Source organism: Coccinella septempunctata, chromosome 1 (assembly GCF_907165205.1).
Source record: "Coccinella septempunctata chromosome 1, icCocSept1.1, whole genome shotgun sequence".
In the NCBI taxonomy this organism is placed as follows: domain Eukaryota; kingdom Metazoa; phylum Arthropoda; class Insecta; order Coleoptera; family Coccinellidae; genus Coccinella; species Coccinella septempunctata.
In genome coordinates, this window is record NC_058189.1 from 9,708,152 (window position 1) to 9,731,446 (window position 23,295).

Sequence of the window (23,295 nt, forward strand, 5' to 3'; positions counted from 1 at the left end):
AGTGATTGAAAAAAGGAACAGGGTTAAAGAATGTGCCGTTTAGAATTCAAGTACGCTCATTCAAATAGTTATACCCTGATATTTTAAAATCCACAATACGTCAGACTGTAGCGAACATATTCAATGTAAGTGAATTTATATAATGTTTCATCTGAATCTAAACGACTTATATTTCAGCTGAATATTTCCACAATCAGAAAGATTGTGAATGAAGAGGATGACAAAGTAGTTCCTTTTATTGGGAGGCCCAAAAAAGTGGTGGCATTTGAGAATTTTATGTTTGATTGAATTAATGCTAAAAGTTTACTATAGGATTTTCGATTAATGTCATCGTAGAATAAGTTCCCGAAAATTGAGTTTTCTATTTTTCATTTGACTTGTCCAATACATTGTAAATGTCTTAAGGTATCAATAAATACCTAATTATTATTATTATCTCAATGCATTGAGATGAACAGCCACAAATACGCGCCAATTGCTTGCTAATTGTTGTGAATGTGAATGTGAAATTTTTGTTCAAAGGTGAAGTTCATCTTGATTGAAACTTCCTTTAATTCCTTTTACTTATATTGATGCAAGATGATTTTTGTTGAAGAATTTAACAGTCTTGTAATTATCTGTTAATTCCTTCGGGAGATACCCATTCCCAACCACTGCATCGTACGCATTTCATCTTCAGGTTAATATTTTTGAAATCTGCAACTGATGTAACGTATTCAAACTTTAGCCAAAGAAGATTACGAACATTAACTCTCTTCAAGCTAGTGCATATTATGATATTATACTGATCTCTTGTATTTTCCATGCAAATAACTGGATTTGGTATGGCTTCAATCAGTTTGTATAAACTTCAATTATGTTCATATTTTTCCGAAGAGATTCGACATTGTGATAAAATACGTAATAACAGAAACTTTTACGTAGAACGGGCAACATAGCGTTGATTTAAAACTCAAAAATGTTTTGACAAGCTTCATAACCCTACATTTTCGTACTATACAGAGTGGAATGTGTCAAATAAAAGTGGATGGAGTATACATAGAACAATTTTTTATTCGTTTTCTAAATGTTCATTCCCAAAACATAGGCGAACTGAAAATTTCATTCTTCTTATTGGAAATAATACAAAATACAAATACATACACCTTTAATTTTGGTATTGATTTAATATATAATTTTCGTAAAACAGATGGATCTATGCATATTCGTTTTTGTTGCAGAATCACCTTATATACTCAATTGTATTTGGTGCCTCCGATTCAACTACGCCAATGCTCTGCATCCGCCACATCGGTTTTATATTTATTCGTCTGGTCATCCTTCCATGCAACTTTCATGGCCTCTGCAGAGATGAGATCATAAACCAATTACAATAATAATAAAATGCTCTCAATTTTTAGTGTTATATCTCCTTGAAGGTCCATTCCCATTGCAGTTAGGGAGAATTTACATCGGCATAATCCATAAACTAGCCGGTTCGTGTTGCTCATGAAAACATATCCGATATATATCAGATTCAGATTGTAATGTGGAAAAGGTATCTATGAAATGCCTAATGGCAATAGGGTAGGGTCTCTGTCACTATTCATTACCTTGAAAAGTATTATGGCAGAATGAGACGCGGGCAGAATTGAACATTTCATTTCCCGAAAAACTGGCCATTGCATGGTGGAAATATGGAATTGTCATACAGACAAAAGACCCTAGTCTTTTGATATGATCTTGAATAGAATTATATGAGAATTCATTGTGAATTTCAAAATGGGACGGTCCTGTAACTTGGGACAATTACTCCCCTTGCAGATTTCTTTGTTTCTTACCATTGATGAGTGAAGGGACAAACTTATAAGATTGTGTAGCGTCTTTTCGGTTAGTTTAACAATTAATTCCTGTTGAGTTTGCCGTGACCAGAGCGTTTGAATTGACAGGAAAAATTAACGAATTCAGGAGAGTAAAAGCACGTTTTTTAATGGCCCTCATACTTTCTAGTGTCCTGTACATGTGTTTCACTTTGTGCATGTGTAATTTTTTTTGTGGATACGTGGGATATTAGGATATTAGATATGTCATGAAACAAGGTTGTTTAAAAATCAAACGGCAACACGGATCTCATTCATTTATTTTGTTGTTTCATAGGGTGACTTGGGACAATGCCGAATAGATACAAGCGGCGCATTGAGCAGGAAATATGCCGATTTTTCGCTGGATATTATTATTTACGTTATTTCCACAAAGAAATCACTAAAGAATGAAAGAAATCAAATTTCCCTTGTTTTGTTTAGTTGTTTTACAGCTGAGTTGCAATATATTTACTTTCGCTGTAATAGGGGTTTATAATTTAATTTCCTCACCGAATTTCAACTATATAATCACAAATTTTAATTTTTCGAAACTACACACCGTCCCAAGTCACCTATTTCATTTGAGAGTTGTGAAATCAATAGATTTAGACTTGAGTACCAAGCCTCCCAAATCGGTGGGTGACTTGGGACAAGTATATTTTATTTTTTTCGAAATTTATATCCGAATGCTGATGCATAGTATATATCCTAATCAATAGTCTGGGTCATTGAGCATATTCGAACTTCTTTTTCAGATAAAAATAGGTCACCGTTTTGAAAATATGACAAGTTGAATTCAACAATTGTCCCAAGTCACCCGAATCTACAGTAATATAAAGAATTCACAAAGTTATGCTACAATTCCGTTATAAATGGAAGTTGCAGAGAACTGAAAATATTTCAGATGAAAAGAGCTTATTGAAGAATCATTCATTTTTACCCAACTTGTCCAACGAGTTGTCCAAGTAGTCAGTAGTTGCATATATGCAGATATCAGCTGATCTCGAATTCTAGAAATACCCTGTAGTCATCAGCATTTTCTACTTCCTTGGAGATTTAGTGCAATGAATTCAATACAAATTTAGTTTCCGTATTAGTAGTATTATAAGTATTTATGCTGGTAATTGCAAAACAGCTCTGTATATGCATAAGAAATATTTCTGTGAGTTTTTGGTTTAATATAGCTTAGATCCTTACATCGTCAATTAATAATTATCAAATACAATGAGAGAATAAACAAAAGTTTCAAGGATATTTCAATGATAATATCGATTTGTGAAATCCCTATTCTGTAAGTGGTTTACTTTAGAAAAATTATCAAGGTAAGCAAAACTGAAGAAAACAAATGCTGAATGTGCAATAAATCAAACAGGTACGACCTACTATTCACTTATAGGCAATTATGTAACTTCACGTTCTCGGTCAGTAGTACCTAATGATTGAACATTATAGTTGTCCATAGCCTGATTAGCAATAGAGATATATGTATCTATATTATGGCTTTATATACGATGGTTCCAACTTCCAACCAAAACCAGGGTGGAAATTATGGGATTAAAACATTCGAAAATTATTTCAATATCGTTAGATAGCTCATTGTACGAATAGTAGAAAGTAAAAGTCCTTTGAGCCTCAATGCTTTACTAACGCGTAAAGCCTATGATATAATATGTAGTTCAATCTCTTCCATGATCAAATCAAGACACTTTGTTCTAAAAGAAACGATTTGAAAAAGAACTATACCAATCCCCAAATATACAATGGTGGAAAACTGTGATGAATGTTGCGGCTTGCCAGCAGTCCTGATTTGCGCCTGCAGGCTCTGGACTCATAGTGTGTGTTATCATCAGGCAAGGATCTGCAGTTGCTTATGTCCGCCAGCAGGAGATTGACTGGTAGTATATGTTGCTATGGGATACCTATTGGTCATCTGTTATCCTAATGAGGCGAATCAACTAGCACTTCAAAGTAACCAGTCTCTATAATCAGTCCTCTTCATGTGGAATTATTTTAATGAATACTATCAGTAATTAATTTGAATCCATATAGACTAATTTTATCTCCGAATTTAAAGTTTCAGTAGGATGCCAATGGACCGTTCTTCGTTAAAAACCAGTTAATCAATATTTAAAGGGGACCATGGAGAAGTCAAGGACATTGACGCTCACCTGATGAGTGCTAGAATTAGAAACTGTGATTTGCTCGATAATTTGTAACTTCTATTCGTATGAAGGAGCTATTTGGATATTTGAAGTTTGAATCGAAATTAGAAAAAAAATCGCTCAAATTCGGCGAAAGCGATATGATATGATTATATGTCGCAAAAAATTACCCTCGGCAACCAAAGATATATCCCTTTCTGGCACAAAAATTTAGGGTCTTCATTTAACTACCCTCCACCCCTTAATTGTAAAGGGTCCATTATTTACATATATATATATTAGACTGATTCAAAAAAATCGACTTTCTTTTTTTTCGAGAAACACACCCCTTATTATCTTCAGGGCACTGAAAAATGACGTCTGTGAAAATATTAGTCAAAAATCTTATTATTTAGAGGTCGCTCATCGAGGATTTCTATTTTCCCTACTAATAGCAGGGGAAAAAAATTTATTTCTAGTTAAAAAATTCCAGTTCGCAAACCAGTGGACGGATTCCATTGAGCGATATATTTTTATGTAGGGAGTTAGGTGCTCTACAAAAACTGCCACTTACAATTTTTCCATAAAACGGCTTTTCGAAAAGTTATTAGAGCTTGAAATTAAATTTTTGTCGAAGTAGCTCTTTTTACTCGGATATCGGGGAGAAATTATTGGAATTTACTTTGAAAATCAGGAAATCGTTCTCGAAAGTTACAATTGATATGATTTTATTTAGATTTAAATCATTTATGACATCCCCAAATTGTCAACCTCAACAATTGTTAGGGTGTTAGTGTTTCATACTCTTCAGAATCAAATTATTTAGCATCTCTTATTTCTCATTCACTTGGGTCAGAAAGAATGATTGGTTTTGTGCCCTCTTTCAGATTAGTGTTTGATCTTAAACTCGGTACTTGTCTTCAGTTTCATCCATAATACAATTTTGTGTATTCATCATTTTTGCAAACCCAAAATGGCCGCATTCACAAAATTCTCGCTATATGATTTCATTGGAGAAGACATTATGTAGTGAAAGTAACATATAGATGATAGGATCTTTCTGTTGTTTACAATTCAGCGGAGCGAGTTATTGGTTTAATTGAAGAATGCAATAATTACTAAAAGAAGAATGAAGAATAAACAGTTACAGTTTCTTTTACAATTGATAAACGAACATCGTCATCGTTTTCCGGATTGCAACAAAAAAATTGAAATTATCTGTTTAGAACATATTATGTATTATAGATGTTGAATATACCAACACCAATATTATTTTTCACAACCGAATAAATGCTTTCTATATGCGACTTATTTCTAATATCATTAAACCTACCAATCCCACAAATATCGAGACATTTGTTGAAAAATTGATAGTTCACTACCTATTTTGTGACAGCGGCTATTTTGGATTTATAAAAACAATGAATACACAAAATTGTATTATGACTGAAACTGAAGACAAGTACTGGGTTTAAGAACAAACACTAATCTGAAAGAGGGCACAAAACCAATCATTCTTTCTGACCCAAGTGAATGAGAAATAATAGATGCTGAATAATTCGATTCTGAAGAGTATAAATTTCTAACTCTCTAACAATTGTTGATGTTGACTATTTTAGGATGTCATAAATTATTTGAATCTACATAGAATCATATTAATTGTATCTTTCCAGAACTATATTCTGATTTTCAAAGTAAATTCCAATAATTTCTCCCCAATATCCGAGTAAAAACAGCTACTTCGACAAAAATTTCATTTCAAGCTCTAATAACTTTTCGAAAAGCCGTTTTATGGAAAAATTATATGAGACAGTTTTTGTAGAGCACCTAACTCCCTACATAAAAATATATCGCTCAATGGAATCCGTCCATTGGTTTGCGAACTGGAATTTTTCAACTAGAAATACATTTTTTTTCCCTGCTATTAGTAGGGAAAATAGAAATCCTCGATGAGCGACCTCTAAATAATAAGATTTTTGACTAATATTTCCACAGACGTCATTTTTCAGTGCCCTGAAGATAATAAGGGGTGTGTTCCTCGAAAAAAAAGAAAGTCGATTTTTTTGAATCAGTCTAATATATATATATATATTCTTTTGAATGTCAGCAATACATTTTTAGTTATCAAACAATATAGCATATGTATAAGTTTTAGCAAAGGTTAGTGTAACGGGGTACCATACAATTTAGAGTATGATACAAGAGCTTAGGGAAAAACCTCAGTAAAAAAACCCTGTCTCCCCGTGAGAAGTGTAGTGATGACAAATTTGTTTACAGAATAAGCTTTAAATACTGAAGGGCTTCCTTTCCATTGACATAAAAATTTCTTTATCCTCTTTCCATTTCGAAATAATATCTGAAACAAAGAAACAGAGCAGAAAACGAGAAAAAAGGCGAATAATAAAGCCTTCATCCAAACTTATTTCAAGACTTGATGATGACTGAAGAAAAAAATAAATAATCATAGGTACATAACTTGTTTTTCAATTGCATTGGGAGGAATATCATCTCTGCGTCAAAAATCTTCTGCTGATCTTGGTGGAGGATCACCCTCGTCGTTAGAAATGCCTTCAGTACTAAAATTAATAATAGCCAAATCTTGCTTTTGACTGGGAGGGCCTTTCGACCCAGTCTTCCAAGTGATGATTCTTCTATTCTTCAGTTGTTCGAGGAACGCTACAGGACCCTTATATTGGGGAATCATCTCCCATAGATATACTGACTTGTCGAGCATTTTTTTTACAGAAAAGTAAATACCGAAGATATGAATTTTGTGTCCCACTTTTAACCGAGCTTTTAACTCACTCTCTGTTTTCTTATTGTCGTTTAATATTTTCAATACGAACGACAAAATTATGAGTTCAAATTAGAAGCGCCAACGATTCTATTGTGGGTAAGGGTTATAAAACTCCTTAATCCACATATTCTTTCCAAGGTTTTACCCTAGCCACACCTATGCGATGTATGTTTGCTCTTCCTATTTCCTATTCGAGGTCACATAGTGTGTCGACCGACGTTATAGCAATCGTAAATTTGTTTTTAATTAGTAATATGTTGTGAAGAAAAACCCTTATTTACTAGGTGTGTAATATCTCGCTTGAATGGCTGATTTGGAGGCGTATGAATGATCTTAAGTACATTTGAAACTGCGCTCGATCAACATGCAATATTATATTGCTACATGATGACTATCACTTGATGATTACGAAGCTTTTGATATACTACCCACCAAGAGAAGAACAAACAACATGTTCTCAAAGAAAATCCATAAATACATATACAGGGTGAGTCTTTGACTCGCATAACTATTTCAACAGAAGATTCTTGAGGTAAAATGAAACATTTTTTCCTATACCGTGATAAAAAGATATAGCTATTTTAAGCTTTCATAATGAGCTAGGCCACCCTTGGAAAAACAAAATTACCTTCCGAATAACTAGCTATGTGACACTACACATCTGTGGATCTTTCAAATAGAGTTGTATTCAGCCAAAATACCCAATTTTTCAAATTTCACAGATACTTTTTAATTTTTGAACATCAATTTACTCGAAAACGTTCAAATATTCATTATATAGCGTCCAACTTAATTTCAAGAGTTGGGTTCTTTGAATTTTTGGTATCTTTATGGTACGTAATGGTCCTAATGAGAAAACTGGGAGACGTGAGTGATATCTTGTGTTCGAAAAAGATTAATCAAATAAATGAAAAACTATATTCCGAATTCATTTCATTCGATAAAACCGTTTGTGAGATAGAACTAAAAATAACATTTTTGCATGGTCTTTCAGCAGTGAAAAAAAAAAGTGTTTCTTTTGACCTGAAGAATATACTGTTAAAATATTTGAACGAGTCAAAGACTCATCCTGTATACTTATACATATACAGCATTAGAACTACTTAGAGGGGAACTAAGGACTACTGCAATATCGAAAACCGTTAGAAATACACGGTGGCTTGAAGTACAAAAAAGTTGCGTTATTTAAAGATGAGTATGTTGGTGTAAACAGTTCCAAAATATCTCTGATGGTTCCTGAGATATCTAAAAAAAACTGAAAATCAAGATTACCTTCTTTTCTTTATAACTCATTTGTTTTTGGAGATAACCAAACGAAATTCGGTTTGTCGTCATAACCCTATATAGCGATTATACTGCATGGTGTACTACTTTTTTGTAATTTGAGCCATCCTGTATATTTAACGGTTTTCGATATTCATCTGAATAGTTCTAACCCGAGTTCTAAACAAAATATTTATGTATATGTTATTTACTAATCATGGTTCAAGGTGGGGTGGATGATAATTTGAAATACATATATAGGTACTTTGAAAATAATATACCTACTGTTTTTTCTTTTGAAAAAAAAATGAAATAAAGTCCTCAGCCTTTCTTCGAATGAATCGAAGAGGCCTCAGATTAAATTTTACACAATGAACTTGGTCCAATGAAATTAAAAAGAACGTCCAAATAAATACGAAACAGACTATCAATTATTATTCAAAATCATTCTTAATCGAAAACAAACAACTCGTAGGTGTTAAAATACCGTAATATCCACTTCCATTCGAACGGTGTAGACCGAGGTGTAGACGGTAGTAGTAGAAATCTGAACGATTTCTTGTAACCAACCATACTAACGCGTTGTGATTAAAAGAAACTCTCACAACATGAGCGAACAAGAATAACATCAAAATTCAACTTCTGTATGTCGGGCAAGTTCCTCTGAAGTAACATTGGATGATAAATTCATTGGATTTTTCAAGTTCAACTAAATATTGGCCCCATTACAAATGCCGGGAGTCCTTTAGGGATTCGCATTAATCTACTCCTGAGATCTAGTTTTTGGTGAGAGTTAATTGCGTCTTTGGGCATTCCAAGAAGGAGGCCTCCAATTAGACCCCCTTCAAACAGATATTAATGAACCTTATTCCTCTGCGATTCCCAAATATTAAATGGTTAGAATCCGAAAATGTTTGCATTATCAATATTCGAGAATGAACACAATGAAATCATTGAACTGATGTGGCTGATACTTGATGAAAATCCATAAACAGATTTTATGATTTTCACAAAAATGAGTTGTTAAATCACGACACGTGTTTCGCTATCACAAAAGCATCTTCAGGTGGGTGAAGGTAAACTTCTCGTGTCGGGGTTTAACAACTCATTTTCGTGAAAATCATATAATCTGTTTTTATAATTTGACGTAAAAATAATCGATATACATACTGAATTTTTATGATTCAAAATTTTATCGTCTTTTCATTATTCTTCCGGTAGGGTTACCCCAGGAATTAAAAATGTTGTTAATTTGCATATATCAGTTTTCATCGAATCTCACAGCTTCCATGCCTACTTGATTTGTTTTGCATATTCATCATTTTTTTTAATTTACTTTTCCTATTTCTTATCCCAATATCTCTTTATGCGTTAAAATTATGTTTGCAGTAAATCAGATAAAATACTCAGAATTTTTGAAAGAATGAAAAAATAGATTTAAAAAAATTCATTTTCGATAACTGAAACATTCGTTTATACAGAGCGATTCATAACTAATCCAAAATTACCTTGTACAGGCTGGCAAAAATTGATGATACAACTTTTTATCCCGACCAGATAGAGGAAAATGAATGGCACATTACGTTCGCCTTTTCGAGAAACTAATAATGCCATCAACTGCATTACTCTATCTTCTTTTGTTTTGGAGTTATTGGCCAAAATTGAAATTTTGGCGACTTCAACTTTGGTTACTTTGGTCATTATCACCGTTTCTGTTTGTGCTAGGATGCTGATATCAAAACATTACACTTTTTTAATAGCAATTCAATGGCTTACTATGATTTTTTCCAACAGGTTCATTTGCTGTACTATAACATAAACTTGTATTTTTTCGTATGAAAAAAGTAGTTTAAAATGACTTAGAAAGAATCGCCTTTTTTTTCCCGTTTCAGAAATATATCATACATCGCCCTCAGTCATTCTAAGTCATTTTAAACTACTCTTTTCATAAGAAAAAACACATCTTTATGTTATAGCTCAGTAAATATAACTATTGGAAAAAATCACAGTACGCCACTGGATTGCCGTAAAAAAGTGTCTCAATAATGTTTTCGTTTCAACATCTTAGCACATAAAGAAACGGAGATAATGACCAAAATTGAAATTTAAGTTTTGGCCTATAACTCGAAAACAAAAGAAGATAGAGAAATGCAGTTGATGGCATTATTAATTTCTCGAAAAAAGACGACCGTAGTTTGCCATGCATTTTCCTCTATCGTTGGGTTGAAAAAGTTGTAGTTCAGGTATCACCAATTTTGCTTACCCTGTACAAATGTTGCCAGTTCACAAGATACACATTGTGACAGTGAAGAAAAATTTAGAGAATGATATTAAAATCAGGCAAATACCATTATCTTCCGAAAGATATACCTAATATTGCAATTTCAATAAACGCAATCGCAAATATCTAAAAACTAAAATATTCAGCAAAAATACATTTTCCTCCACATTTCCTGACAAAAATAGGTATTTTTTTCTTCGTTATAAGGAGTTGTTTTATTTTTACAGGTAAAAATGGTAATGCTCCTAGCGCCCCCTATGAAATACATTGAAACGAGTTGAATAACCAATTTCTCTCAAAAAATCCTAATTGTCAATTTTCATATTGCTACTGCGAATGCTTCTGCCTGGGCTTCTACCCAAATTATCATAATCACAGCAGTTTATCAGTAAAAAAAATTTTTTTCGACACCCAGTATCTTCTACACTAGCAACATTTTCATAAGGCTTGTTTACCTCAATCGTCATATAATTAGATACTTGTAGTCTCTCCAGTTTCTGGATCTCCCTCGAGATCTCCCGTTCGTTTTGAATCACCCTGTAGGTATCGCAATGCATTATTCCAAAATAGCCCCATGGCTTGAATAACCAATTTCTCTCAAAAAATCCTAATTGTCAATTTTCATATTGCTACTTCGAATGCTTCTGCCTCGGCTTCTACCAAAATTATCATAATCACAGCAGTTTATCAGTAAAAAAAATTTTTTCGACACCCAGTATCTTCTAGACTAGCAACATTTTCATAAGGCTTGTTTACCTCAATCGTCATATAATTAGATACTTGTAGTCTCTCCAGAATCTGGATCTCCCTCGAGATCTCCCGTTCGTTTGAATCACCCTGTAGGTATCGCAATGCATTATTCCAAAATAGCCCCATGGCTCTGCTTCACGTTACAATGTATTGTTTAGGCTCATATTCAATTCGCCATCGAGAACGATCAGCAATATTCACTGTGCATAATTCATAAAGCGTTTGCCGCGAAACTCAAATGTATGCATGGCTTCGCGAATAATATCATATATTTGTTTGTCGCCAATGACATGATCGGCACGACATCCGACATATCCCATTATCGGGTTCAAATCCCGCTCTCAGTTCGAGGGATAATGGATTTGCCCCATCTCATGAATAAATAATCGAATGGATTCGTTCTGAACTTGATGGCAATTCGTTTCGTCAGTGCTCTATCGGCCGGTAATGAGGATCTCGCTTGTTTTTTAATTCAATCCGCTGCTTGATGGAAACATTCTTGCCGTGTTTGATTATCTAATTTCTATTCGTAGTTCGGCCTTGTATTCGCTTGTTTCTATGCTTTGGCATCAGATTAGCATGTTCTAGAAGCGAAGTCGGTTTCGGAATCTAGATATTCGATGTTCCTTCGTACAGGATGTTTTCAAAAATGAATCTTTTGTTCATCCTAAGGTAAAACTCCACGAAAAAACCTTGATAACATAGATAGATATAATATAATCCAAAATTCGCCACTCTGTAGAAAGCTGTCAACATTTAATTCAGTTTCTTGTGGTGTTGATATTTTGAATGTTCAACTCCATCAATCGAAAAGAATTCTAAAATTAAAGTTGCCCTTTGTTTTTTCAGCGATCGATTACTGTAATTCTGTTAACTTCACAAAAAAGAGTTTCAAATAAAACTTTCCTCTTTTTAAGTAGAGCATCTCCTGAAATTACATATGTATTTAGAACTATACAAAGTGTTTTGTTTCTTCCGCACAGCTATCTTCACTTCACTTCGTTATTTTAAATGGAACAACTTATATATTTTAACATTTTTGAATTCCTTGTTAAATATTAATATAAGTTTGATAACACAACTATGTACGAATTCTCAACGGTTTTCGAGAAATTGGACTTTTTATTTTTATAGAAGGTACTTACATAAAGGACTATAGCTCCGTACCTATTCTGTGTAATTGATTCGAATTTGGACTGTGTCTAGTCAATAAATGAAACACTAAATTTTGTTTTTGTGAATAGCCATATACAGGATCCACGAAAACGTAGATCCATTATCAAAACAGAAATTCATCAAAATCTTCCTTTTTTCGAACAAAAAATTTTCAAATAATGAACAGAAAAAAATATGGGTTGCCATTTAAAAAGAAAAAGAATATTTTGATGAATTTCTGTTTTGTGATTGATCTACGTTTTCGTGGACCCTGTATATAATATGGTTATTTACAAAAAAAAATTTCAGTGTATCATTTATTGCCCTGTCACAGTCAATTACATAGAATAGGGACAGAGCTGTAGTCCCGAGTATAGTCCTTTATGTAAGTACATCAAACTGTCAGAATATAAATAAAAAGTCAAATTTCTCGAAAACCGTGGAGAATTCAGATATAGTTGTGCCATCAAACTTATATTCAAAATTAGCAAGAAAATCAAAAATGTAAAAATATATTTATAGGGTGTTCCATTTAAAATAACGAAGTTGATAGCTGTGCAGACGAAACGAAACACTTTGTGTAGTTGTAAAAATTTTTAGGAGATGCTCTACTTAAAAAGGGGAAAGTTTTATCCGAGGTTTTATCTGAAACTCTTTTTTGTAAAGTTAATAGAATTAGACGGAATTAGAGTAATTGATTTGAAAGAGTTCTGGCGCTCACTTTCACATAAATGAGTTCTGATCTCGGTTCTGATGGAATGTCTCGATGAAGAAGGAAATTTAGAGTTCTTGATCGTTTTCAGAAAAAGTTCCGCGAAAAAAAAATGAAGACAAACTTTTCACTCTCGAAAACAATAATCTACTCGACAAGTTCCACAAAACATGTCAAGCCAATCAATTTTTCAGCTATAATAAGGTCAGAAATTCGAAAAACTAACATTTCGTATTTTGCAGAAATTTATCTCAGATGAGGATAGCTTGTACAAATCACGTTGAGTCCAACTAACTTCCATACAATAGTTAATTATGTTTGAATTGTTCTATAATGATATATCCTCGGATATATTGCACAATTTATACATATGTACATATTTCCTTTTCAAATCAAGGTGACGGTTGTTCTGTTTAACACGGAGGACTTTTCTATAAAATACGTTGTTTGGTTTAATCTGGTTAAAAGTGTTGAAAAAATTCTTCATAAAAATTTTTTTTTTGTCAGAATTCATTTCTTACTAAGAAGTTCCCTTTTCAGTAAAGAGCATTAAAAATGTAATTACATCTAAATAGATAGTGTAGCGCAAAAATTAGATGTGGTGCATTTGAAAATATTTTTCAGTAGATTATTGAGGTGAAAAGAAACACTTTTTTCCTATACCATTTTTACGATTCGGCCCTGATAAAAAGATATAGCTATTTTAAATTTTCATAATGAGCCATGAGATACCTTCAAATTATTAAGCTAAAATTATGACACTACACATCAGTGGATCCTTCAAAATGAATTGCATTCGGTCGAAGTACCCAATTTTGAACATCAAATTACTCGAAAACGGCGCATTATATGAGAAAATATCTCGGAAAATATGAAAAATACATTTATTTTACAAAACGTCCAAATATTCATCAGATAGCGTCCAACTTAGTTTCAAGAGTTGGGTTCTTTGAATTTTCGGTATTTTTATGATAACCGAGATGATAACTAATGGCCATAATGAGAAAACTGGAAGACATGGGTGATGGGTGATATTTGTGAAAAAAATTCATCAAATAATTGAAAAATTATATTCCGAAATTTATTTTATTCGGTGAAACCGTTTGTGAGATAGAACTAAAATTAACATATTTTTATGGTTTTTCAACAGCTTGTATCCCTTAAACCGAGCCGATTCTGAAAAAATGGTAAAGGAAAAAAGTGTTTCTTTCGACCTCAAGAATCTACTATTAAATCACAACTTAAGTTGTGCTTGGCAATACCGGAAAAATGCGATTCAGCTGAAACTAAACTTGGCGACCATTTTAATGAAATAGAAAATGTAAGTAATAAATTTTCAAAAAAAAAAAATTAAGATATGCCTTCAATGAATTCATAGTTACAGGCAAAGTTAAATGAGTGTCCAATGTGTATTTCAGTTGAATAATAAATAATAAATTCATTCTATGTGGAATGAATAAACGAAAACTCATGAATATGCATGATCGTCAGTTTTGAAATGTTTATTCATCGTTCTAATAATATTTTATTTCTAATTGGAGTTATCGTCAGCAACAACTCCAGAGTGCTTTGTTGTAACGTAACAAACCAAAGTTCAGTCGAATATACACAGTTTACGTGTAGGTAAATTGTTGAAGTTCCGTGCAGTAGACAAGGTTAATTATTGAAAAAAAACTGTTGCACTGGAAGAATGATACGAGTTTTTCCACATCAGAATTAGAAATCAACTGGAAAGTATTCTATTTTAGTCGGGCTCATTATGTACTCACTACTATATAAATATTGAGTGATTTTTTTTCTATATGCGGTTTACTATACGACTCCTTTGCGATGAATTTCTATAACAACCTTCAGGAATTTTTTGATGCTCTGTCGGCTAATTCTCACAAATCAACGATCAAATTTACACCGGTAAAATTACCGGCATTTTCACCTGGTGGCTCACCTGTACAAAAAACTGCCAAAAACACCGTCGCCAACATAAAGATCCTCATCGTGGAGATTCAGAAGTATCACAATCCAGTCACAAAAAACAACAGATTTCGAAAAAATCACAAAACCACACGGTAAAAGCGCACGGAGAATCCTATCGCACCCGCGGAGAACTAGTTGAGCGCAGAAATCCGGAAGACTGTTGTTGGCGCTAGAATACGAAGTGGAATTATTTTTGAACTTGGCGCAAGCGTGATCCGGGACGAAGGACCAAAGCAGAAGTGGAAGTTCGCGAAACGTTCGAAGTTCGGACTGTTCGGAGCCGGATGAAAGCTCAAGATTTAAGCTAGTAGCTTATCCTTATCGGATCAAACCGCAATTTTCAGGAGTCATATGGATAGAAAAATTAAAATTGTCCGAACAGTTTATTTCTGTACCCAATTGAATGTATTAGGTACATTATAACATTCTTCAACAAGTCAGAGTATTAGTTCCACTGATTCGGTACTTATTTGAAACTCATTGTTAATTATAATAAGTAAAATACAAAAATAACTTCCCTAAAATGTATCAAAAATTTAGGTTAAGGAATTGTTTCGCTGACATTGCAGCTTCCTCAGTGTGTACCTTAATGTAGGTTTAATCCTCAAGGAAAAACTTCTCCAATAAAATTGGATATAGCAAAATGACATTATAAAAAAATAGATTTTAGCAAGCCGCAAGCCGCTGAAATTACCAAGAACTTACACAAAAAATTCAACCGTATGGATCCATCCACATCTATTTACCCGGATATTTAGCTCATTCACAAGAGTGTTATGTGAATTTTGCAGAGGTGTTTCGAGAGATGTTTTTTGTCAGTTTGTCCAATAGACACTGCACTCACCGCAGGTCGACTTATAGACTACAGTGCCTCTGACACTCTCAATCATAAAACATAAACATTTCTACAACAATATCCTAGAAATGATTTCCGAAAATTTTTTGAGAAAAAGACTATACAACTATGATAACGCATTAATGAAAGAGAAAAACAAAAAAAACATAAATATATGGCAGTTGCGTCAGTTTGTCTCTCGATGATTGTAGAGCCAAATATAATTTTGTGACTTTATTTTTATGGTATAATGAAAGTGGCTGAAGTGGGTATCGACTAAAAGTAATCCTTCTCCATCAGTGGACGTTTTGCTAGGTTGGCAACTTGAAGAGGACTTCTCCATTAGTTAGGTGCCTGCACACGTTGGTACAATTTTAACTACATTCAATAACTTCACCTTGTCAGCGTCAATTACGAATATCTTCCAGTTTCTTCATTTCTTAATTCAGTAGTTTATCATGGGCCCTCTAAGAGGAGTGGAGGGTAGTTTTTTTTTTTAATGGAACCCCTACTTTTCTGCCAAATTAGTATAGAACCTTTGTTGCTGAGGATACTTTTTTCGATTTTTTACCACTCATATATATTTTTAGGTCAATCACATACACTTCAGGAGCGATTTATGTTTTTGAAGTTTTATCGACAACATTACTTTTCCATAATGTATAATGGTGATGAAAGATGACAGAATGGTTACAATGGTACAAATATTTTTATTTCAAATGAGTCATCAAATACTACCCTTCGAAAATACAATATACATAGGTAATAATAAAATTTAATCTTTTCTCCGTATAATAAAAAGAGGTTGATAAGAAATCCCATCCTTAGCAACAAGTGGTTTATCCATTTCTGGAGCAAAAACTATGGTTGCCATTTAAAATAACCTCCACCTCTTTTAAAGGAAATATGATAGTCTTACAATTATTCATGAAAAGTTGCGATATTAAAATTAATCAAAAATTGAAATGCATTTTTCTACAAACTTCTTCTCCGTGTTGGGTGGATTGTTAAGTGAATACCTTGGGATGTTACGGTCTTTTCTCGACACATTGTTTTGTCTCAATTCAAGAAATTCGGGTTTTCTAGTGATATTTTCCTTTTTTTGTAAAAAAATTGCAGATACCGTCTGAACGGCATCGAGAATTCAGGGTGTCTGTAAAAAAATGCGAAGGACATAGGGAGATGATTCCTCGATGAAAATAAGCAGGGGTAGTTCCTTTGAACTTTTTTCCAAAATGACCTCCCTTCCAAGATACAGCCTTTTGAAGGCGATGGAGAGTTGACAGTTTTTAATTTTTTTTACGGGTTCTAAAAAACACTGAGTCATAAAACTATACATAATATGAAGTACTATGAGTAGATGTTACTCACACAATTTGTTTAGATCTCATAACATTATTATTAGGGGTTGAAAATAACATGTATTTTAGCGGGAGGTCATTCTATGGAACACTTATACGATGAAATGGAATAAACAGTGATCAGAACTGCTTGTAAGTATTTATTTATTCCGAGAAAAGTATCGACTGTATCGAAATTTTGCAAGAAACTTTTTTTCTCCAGAATTAAATGGGAAACCAAAAGAGAATTTTATTTTTCGAAAATCTATCCCATGAAAACAATTTTTCAAGGAAAATCATAAGAGGTTGTTATTTTCAACCCCTAATTATTATTAGGGATCTTATAACATTATTATGTTATAAGATCTGAACAAATTGTGTGAGTAACATCTACTTAGTGCTTCATATTATGTATAGTATTATGACTAAGGGTTTTTTAAAACCCGTAAAAAAATTAAAAACTGTCAACTCGTCATCGCCTTCCAAAGTCTGTCTTGGAAGAGAGGTCGATTTCGAAAAAAAATTTATAGGAACTACCGCTGCTTATTTTCATCGAGAAATCATCTCCCGAAGTCCTTCGCATTTGTTTACAGCCACCCTCTATATCTTATAATGAAAAGGTGGAATGAGTCAGCATCGTCATCCCGAGTTCCACCTTTGTCGCCTATTACTAATACGGACTTACTGTTGCTCATAATTCATGGTAATAAATTTTTGTTTGCGGTTCTTTTCGGTAAACATAAAAATAGCGTTGGAGGGAATTTCAGCCGCAAACGTGCCATTTAAAGGGTAGAACTGGAAATTAGTGCACGCCGGATATCTGGGCGAAGTTCGTGATTTGGAAACGAATCTGGTGACTAAAAGATTGACCTAATGGCACAGATTCTTCGTTGAGTGTGCTGCAAAAATAGATTGACTGAAAAAATAATTTGTCAGTTTTATCTATATGTTGCGGCATTTCAGGGAAAACGTTATCTGGTGTGTGTGTGTGGTTCATATGAATAATTAATTGACATTCTTACTTGATGGTTTTCAATTCGGGAAGAAAAAATTTGATCAATAGATACTTTGGGAGGAGTATGAACGTTACATTCATCCATATTCATTTCATTTTTCACTATTTCAGTGGCTGTAGATTATATAGGTAATGTGAGAAACCACGTTACACCTTCAATTCGTTATTTCGATAATTTTTATTCCAGATGGAAACAAAAAAAATGTTTGGACTATGAATGATCACCTATTTTTCAAGCTTGTACTTCGATTAGAAGTGGAATAAGAACATAAGTTTCCCCAAACCTGAAGCAAAAATACCTGGTTGCGTTGTATAGGCATAGGTTGCATTGGGTGGGCAGCTGTTCCCCCCCCCTAGATTTTCGACCCTTCTTTTATCTTACACTACCTCTAATTCATTGTTTCTATCATATAAAGAAAGAGAGTATTCTGATTTTGTTTTGCCCCCCTAGCCCAAAGGTTGGAGACGCTGGTGGTTACGGAGCAACTTTCTGGGGATAAAGGGTTTTATGTTGTAATGCAGTTAACAAAAGCCTCCGAATTTCTATTTCAAAAAATTAAATACACTCCTGTTACTTCAAAATACTGAATTTCATTCGTGAAGGTATTATGGCATCGGAATAAGCTCTTTTGAAGAAAATAATATTTCATGAGAATACAAGAATAATAAGCTATTGTGTGTGAAGTGGAATGAGTTTATGACACTAGGGCACTAGGTATAATTTATACAGGGTGAGTCTTTGACTCGTACAAACGATAGATTCTTGAGGTCCAAAGAACCACTTTTTTCCTTCACCATTTTTTCCGAATCGGCTTAAAAGATACAGGCTGTTGAAAATCCATAAAAAAATGGTATTTTTAGTTCTCACAAAGAGTTTTATCGAATGAAATGAATTTCGGAATATAGTTTTTCATTTATTCGATTATTCTTTTTCGAACACAAGATATCACCTACGTCTTCCAGTTTTCTGATTATGATCATTACCTACCATAAAAATAACAAAAATTCAAAGAACCCAACTCTTGAAACTAAGTTGGGCGATATCTGATGAATATTTGAATGATGAATAAAATAAATTCTTTCGTTTTCGAGTAATATGACGTCCAAAAATTAATAAGTATCTGTGAAATTTGAATAATTGGGAACTTTGGCTGAATACAACTCTATTAAAAAAAAACAGATGTGTATTGTCACAGATTTAGCTAGTTATTCTGAAGGTAATTCTGTTTTTGCAGGGATGGCACAGCTCATTATGAAAACTTAAAATGGCTATATCTTTTTATCAGGGCCGGATCGAAAAAAATGTTACAGTAAAAAAGGATTTCTTTTGACCTCAAAAATCTATTGTTAAAATATTTGTACGTGTCACAGACTCACCCTGTATATCTATAATTCGAGTAATTATTTGATCTTCCTACAGCTTTATAGTGATTTTTTGCTTTCATCTGTAAGCCTATCTATAACTTTTCATGAGCTCACAGGAAAAATGCAATTCTAGACGTTTCCAGTCCTCTGATCTGTGGCTTACAGGAATCCGTAACTTTTTACGATAAGTAATTCAAACGTAACTTACCTAACACTCTAAAGAAGATAGTTACAGGAACATTTCCAGAATTGCATTATTTATACGAATCTGTCAATCGGATACTAACAGATCGATCGTACGATACAGATTTGTAACTTACAGATGAAAAGCAGAATACAACCATTAGTTTTATATACCTTATGGTGGATGCGCGTGAAACATTTTTCAAGCTATTATCTAATATTCATTTAACAAGGTTTGTCGCCAATTAGGCTAACAAATTTGAAACATGATCAGAAATTCTTAGAATTCCACTACTAATCTCGATAGAGAAAGAGGCCTAAGGCAGTATGCAATTTTTAGTTGTGCGAAAGTGAGTGATTAATTTATACGAGGATGTATTGATATCTAGTTAGCCTAGACCAGTTCCATGCATAAAAAAATATTGCGTTACCATAGCAACGAACAATAACTCATTAGAATTGTCAGCATAGATAAACACTCAGTGTAAAGTGTCAGTGTGAAGTTTGAGGTCAAAAAAGTAAACCAGAGTTAAGCAATAAATTAAAAGAGAGAAGATGTCCACCGAAATTGTGAAAATCGAAAAATTGGAGTATCGAGTCAACATCAAGTACCTGTATTTAAAAGGGTTAAAAGGAAAGCAGATTTACGAAGATATGCTTAATACCCTTGGTGATCAATATCCTTCGTATGTGACTGTGAAAAATTAGACTGCAAGCTTCAAAAGAGGTAAATTTTCCATTGAAGATGATGACCGATCGAGAAGGCCAGTTTCTGTGTCAGTCCCCGAAAATATCGATGCAGTTTATGACATGATTCAATCAGACCGTCGAATTGGGCTAAAACGGATATCTGAAGCACTGAATATTTTATACGAACGCGTTCATCATATATTTCACGTCAATTTGGACATGGGAGAAATTGCTGCAAAATCGATCCCCAAATGTTTGAATGTTGACCAAAAGCGTACAAGGGTAGAAGCATCGCGTTCGATCTGTGCTGGATTTGAAAACGATGTAGACTTCTTAAACCGAATTGTTACTATGGATAAGACTTTGGTACATTTCTACGATCCTGAAACAAAGCAACAAATCGATGAAATGGCGACACTCTGGTTCTCCAAGACCTAAGAAGTTTCCTGTCCAAAAATCTGCTGGAAAATTTCTTGCTTCAGTTTTTTTGGGATTGCCATGGAGTAATCATGATTGATTTTTTGGATAAGGGTGGAAAAATTACCGGAGATTACTATTCGACATTACTGACCACTCTACGGAAAAAAATCAGAGAGAAAAGACGCGGAAAGCTATCCAAAGGTGGTTTGTTTTTGCAGGATAACGCCCCTGCACACAAATCCCATGTTGCCATGCATTTCATGTTTGAACTACTAGAACATCCCCCTTATTCACCAGATTTGGCTTCATCCGACTATCATCTCTTTCCTCAACTGAAAAAAAGTTTAAAAGGTCGTAAATTTCCTTCCAACGAGGAGGTATTGAAAGCTGTGGAGGTCTGGTTCTGGTTTGTAGAGCAAGAAGAAACATTATTTTTGAAAGGTATAGAGACGTTGCAGGTTCGCTGAAATAATTGTATGCAATTAAGAGGAAAATATGTTGAGTAATAAAATACTTTGACATTTAAATTTTGTTTGACTCTATAGTAGGCTAAGAATGTCCTCGTATTACGCCGACATGCAACTGGAAAGTTGTGCGATCAAATAGATTGTTTGTTCCTTGTACTCTTAAGTCAAATCTATGCAGAATCAGATATTATTAACGATGAATTGATATTTTATGTACAGTTTCTGAGATGCAAAATTTGGAAATGATTGTTTGAAGAGAAGAGACTGCACTGATACGGCTGGTACTCTTTCAACATAAATCTGGCTAAAGTGTAAGTTCCTGGTAGACGTTTGACCACCTCAATTCCTGAAAGCACTAATAGGTAATCATAACACTTTTTGGTTATTCTTGAATTATGATCATACTTTCTGATTAATTTTACGCTTGCACCTAATTATACAAGTGACTTCACCCTCATAATGACTCAGATGAAGCGTTACACTCACGTTAAAGCCACAATGATTTCAATGTAAGGAAACTTTACTACGCTATTCATTTTGTCATATTATGATGTCATCTTAATCCTAAAGCATACTCAAATAATTAATGTGAGTCACACAATGAACCTTATCAGATACAATAACATTAAAGAATTGTGTAATTCCTCTCTATTTTATTCTTAGACGCAGAAGTGATGATTGATACGCGGTTTAACCTAATACACCACATTGGTGAATCGATTTATCAAAAGTTTGGCTAAAGGATGTTGAAATTGTAAAAATTGATATGAAAGCATTTGTAGCTACATTGGTGGGCTTTGGAAAACCTAATATACTACGCACATTGATCGATTTATCAAGTATTTGCCGAAAAGATGTTGAAACTGCAAAAAATGATATGAAGCTTTTGGAGACAATTCCAAAAACTTCAGACGGTTGTATTGAAAAGAATATTTTATTCTACAGTAACAGTCATTGCAGATTATAGTGCTATACAGAGTGAGTCTTTAACTCGTACAAACATTTTAACAGTAGAACCTTGAGGTCAAAAGAAACACTTTTTTCATTTACCATTTTTTCCGAACCGAGTTGGTTTAAAAGATAGGGGCTGCTGAAAAACCATACAAAATGTAATTTTTAATTCTATCTCACAGACGGTTTTATCGAATGAAATGAATTTCGGAATATAGAGTAATTTGATGTTCTAAAATAAAAAGTACCTAGGAAATTCGAAAAATTAGGTACTTTGACCTAATGCAACTCTTTTTAAAAGACCCACAGATGTGTAGTGTCGTCACAGATTTAGCTAGTTATTCTGAAGGATATTTTGTTTTTCCAGAGGTGGCACAGCTCATTATAAAAACTTAAAATGTCTACATATTTTTATCAGGGCCGAATCGGAAAAAATGGTATACGAAAAAAATGTTTCTTTTGACCTCAAGATATACTGTTAAAATATTTGTACGAGTCACAGACTAACATTGTAGAAATCATCCCTTGTTTATATTTTTCAGTATTGAATACTGAATAACCAACTTGGGAGAAAAACATTAGCAGTTAACACCGGATTTTCACAATTGTTTATAAGAATTTTAGAATTCTTATTTCACTTTTTGATGAGACACCACAAAAGTAGTCGAGTGAAACTAATATATACGTAAATCGGTGCCTACCTAATAATTTCCAAATTTCTTTCTTGTGAAGCAACTATGCAGGATTGTGCTTGAGTAATATTTCCTCAACCAATAACTCAAAATGAAAATGATTTTTATATCCTGTAGAAGTGGCTGAAGCCTTCAAAAAACATGTTTTGAGCTTAGATCTTCCGACTGAAAAATGTGCTTTGAATGTTGGCTCTATCACGAATAAGTAGTGGGATGAGTGAATTGGATTCACATGATTTTGGAGAAATTGGTGGCTTTCAATAATAGAACAATTATTTAATTACCATGTATCATATAAAAGTATTCGGCGTTTTTTTTTCTCATCTTAAAATTTTTTCAAATATCATTTTGCCTAATTCGAACTACATATATAGATAGCTAGCATGTTTTCAAAAATATCAGGAATTCTCTTCTTGTTAGATC

At 33.4% G+C, this 23,295-nt stretch overlaps 1 protein-coding gene across 2 annotated transcripts in view; it reads right to left on the minus strand.

Moving 5' to 3' along the window:
• The window catches only part of LOC123311308 (neural cell adhesion molecule 1-like), a 191,405-nt gene extending 176,232 nt beyond the window's left edge, over positions 1-15,173 (minus strand). For both annotated transcript variants that reach the window (XM_044895210.1, XM_044895202.1), the window contains exon 1: positions 14,886-15,173. In XM_044895210.1, the coding sequence (XP_044751145.1) occupies positions 14,886-14,934 (49 nt within the window). In that variant the 5' untranslated portion in view covers positions 14,935-15,173. The remainder of the gene's footprint in view (positions 1-14,885) is intronic.
• Between the last annotated feature and the right edge of the window lie 8,122 nt (positions 15,174-23,295).